At 34.3% G+C, this 2500-nt stretch overlaps 1 protein-coding gene across 2 annotated transcripts in view; it reads left to right on the top strand.

Annotated features, from left to right (window-relative positions):
- The window catches only part of pde2a (phosphodiesterase 2A), a 114993-nt gene that overhangs the window by 62949 nt on the left and 49544 nt on the right, over positions 1-2500 (top strand). For both annotated transcript variants that reach the window (XM_081370626.1, XM_081370627.1), the window contains one exon: positions 2124-2212. In XM_081370626.1, coding sequence (XP_081226752.1) covers positions 2124-2212 — 89 coding nt within the window. The remainder of the gene's footprint in view (positions 1-2123; positions 2213-2500) is intronic.

The raw sequence follows: 2500 nt of genomic DNA, 5'->3' as shown, positions 1-2500 counted from the left end.
TAAATTTAAATTATGATTTAAAGAGTCAAAATAAAGAGTTTTTATCTCATAATTATGAATTTGAAGTAATAATTTTGACCTTTTCTCTTAATTTTGGCTTTTTGTCATAGTTATGACAGTGACATCATTTCAAATCATTTAAAATCTGTATCTCATATTTATGATTTAGTATGTCATAATTTCACATTTTTATCTCATACTTTTGTTAGTATATCATAATTTCAATTTTTAATCTCATAATTTCAAATTTGTATCTCACAATTATGATTTAATATGTTACAATTTCACATTCTTAATGACTTAAACATCCAAGTTGTTTGTACTTAAAAATTTAAGGCAGCAACTTTTTTCTTTTTTAACAGTGTTAGACTATTGTATTATTTCATGTATTTCCTGTGTGATTATGGCTTAGCAGCATGTTATAAGTCAGCATGTTGTAAGTCAAACTGGGAATGAATAGTGAGTCCGTCATTCCTGAAGAGCCGTATATAGAGCATCACTTGAGCGGTTCATGTAGCCTGAAGGGTTTAAAGCACAATCCTGTCCAAAACTTCCCCTGACATTTCTGACAAATTACCAGAAATCTGCCGGGAAAGCTGTTCTCCCACGGCTGAGGTTCTGCTGAGTCTCGTTAGGGCTTGACGACTCTGCTCTTATTAACTTCATGCAGCCGGAGATTGAGGCTCTCGACTCATGTTTATGAATGCTGATAATCCAGATGTGTTTATGAATGCAGATTATCCAGATGTGTTTATGAATGCAGATTATCCAGGCATGTTTATGAATGCTGATAATCCAGATGTGTTTATGAATGCAGATAATCTATGCGTGTTTATGAATGCAGATTATCCAGATGTGTTTATGAATGCAGATTATCCAGATGTGTTTATGAATGCAGATTATCCAGGCGTGTTTATGAATGCAGATTATCCAGATGTGTTTATGAATGCAGATTATCCAGATGTGTTTATGAATGCAGATTATCCAGATGTGTGTATGAATGCAGATAATCCAGATGTTTATGAATGCAGATTATCCTGATGTGTTTATGAATGCAGATTATCCAGATGTGTTTATGAATGCAGATTATCCAGATGTGTTTATGAATGCAGATTATCCAGATGTGTTTATGAATGCAGATTATCCAGGCGTGTTTATGAATGCAGATTATCCAGATGTGTTTATGAATGCAGATTATCCAAATGTGTTTATGAATGCAGATTATCCAGGCGTGTTTATGAATGCAGATTATCCAGATGTGTGTATGAATGCAGATAATCCAGATGTGTTTATGAATGCAGATAATCCAGGCGTGTTTATGAATGCAGATTATCCAGATGTGTTTATGAATGCAGATAATCCAGATGTGTTTATGAATGCAGATAATCTATGCGTGTTTATGAATGCAGATTATCCAGATGTGTGTATGAATGCAGATAATCCAGATGTTTATGAATGCAGATAATCCAGGCGTGTTTATGAATGCAGATAATCCAGATGTTTATGAATGCAGATAATCCAGGCGTGTTTATGAATGCAGATAATCCAGATGTGTTTATGAATGCAGATAATCCAGATGTGTTTATGAATGCAGATTATCCAGATGTGTTTATGAATGCAGATTATCCAGGCGTGTTTATGAATGCAGATTATCCAGATGTGTTTATGAATGCAGATAATCCAGATGTGTTTATGAATGCAGATTATCCAGGCGTGTTTATGAATGCAGATTATCCAGATGTGTTTATGAATGCAGATAATCCAGATGTGTTTATGAATGCAGATAATCCAGATGTGTTTATGAATGCAGATTATCCAGATGTGTTTATGAATGCAGATTATCCAGGCGTGTTTATGAATGCAGATTATCCAGGCGTGTTTATGAATGCAGATTATCCAGATGTGTTTATGAATGCAGATTATCCAGATGTGTTTATGAATGCAGATTATCCAGATGGGTTTATGAATGCAGATTATCCAGATGTGTTTATGAATGCTGATAATCCAGATGTGTGTGAACAGCATTATGATGGATCGGGACTGTAATGACTCAAGTGGCTCTTGTCTCTCTCTCTCTCTGTGTTTGTGTGTGTGTGTGTGTGTGTGTGTGTGTGTGTTTGCAGGAGTGTGTGTTCGTGTACCTGTTGGAGGCGGAGTCTCGGCTGCGATGTGAAGATCCGCCCCATGAGGTGCCGATGGAGGGGAAGCTCAGGTAAGGGGTGGGGCTTCTGCTAATCACCTGTGGGTGCATGTGGTAATCTAGCGGTTTTATTTATTATTTTTATTTTATTTTTAATGTACAATTATAGCACTATATTTTATGTTGGCATCGAATTACAGAAAACCTAGTTATAGTTATATAGTTTTTGTTAAAATTTTTAACTTTTTTTTCTTTTTTTTCTAATTTTATTGTCATTTTTTTAAAATATGTTTTTAAATATAAAGTTTAATTTGTATGTATTAGTTTATTTTATTAGTGAAATAAAATGTTTATTTCAGT

The sequence above is a fragment of the Scardinius erythrophthalmus genome (assembly GCF_964197995.2).
Source record: "Scardinius erythrophthalmus genome assembly, chromosome: 7".
Classification (NCBI taxonomy): Eukaryota; Metazoa; Chordata; class Actinopteri; order Cypriniformes; family Leuciscidae; genus Scardinius; species Scardinius erythrophthalmus.
The sequence above is the reverse complement of the archived record's forward strand: the minus strand, read 5'-3'. Positions and strand labels throughout refer to the sequence as shown.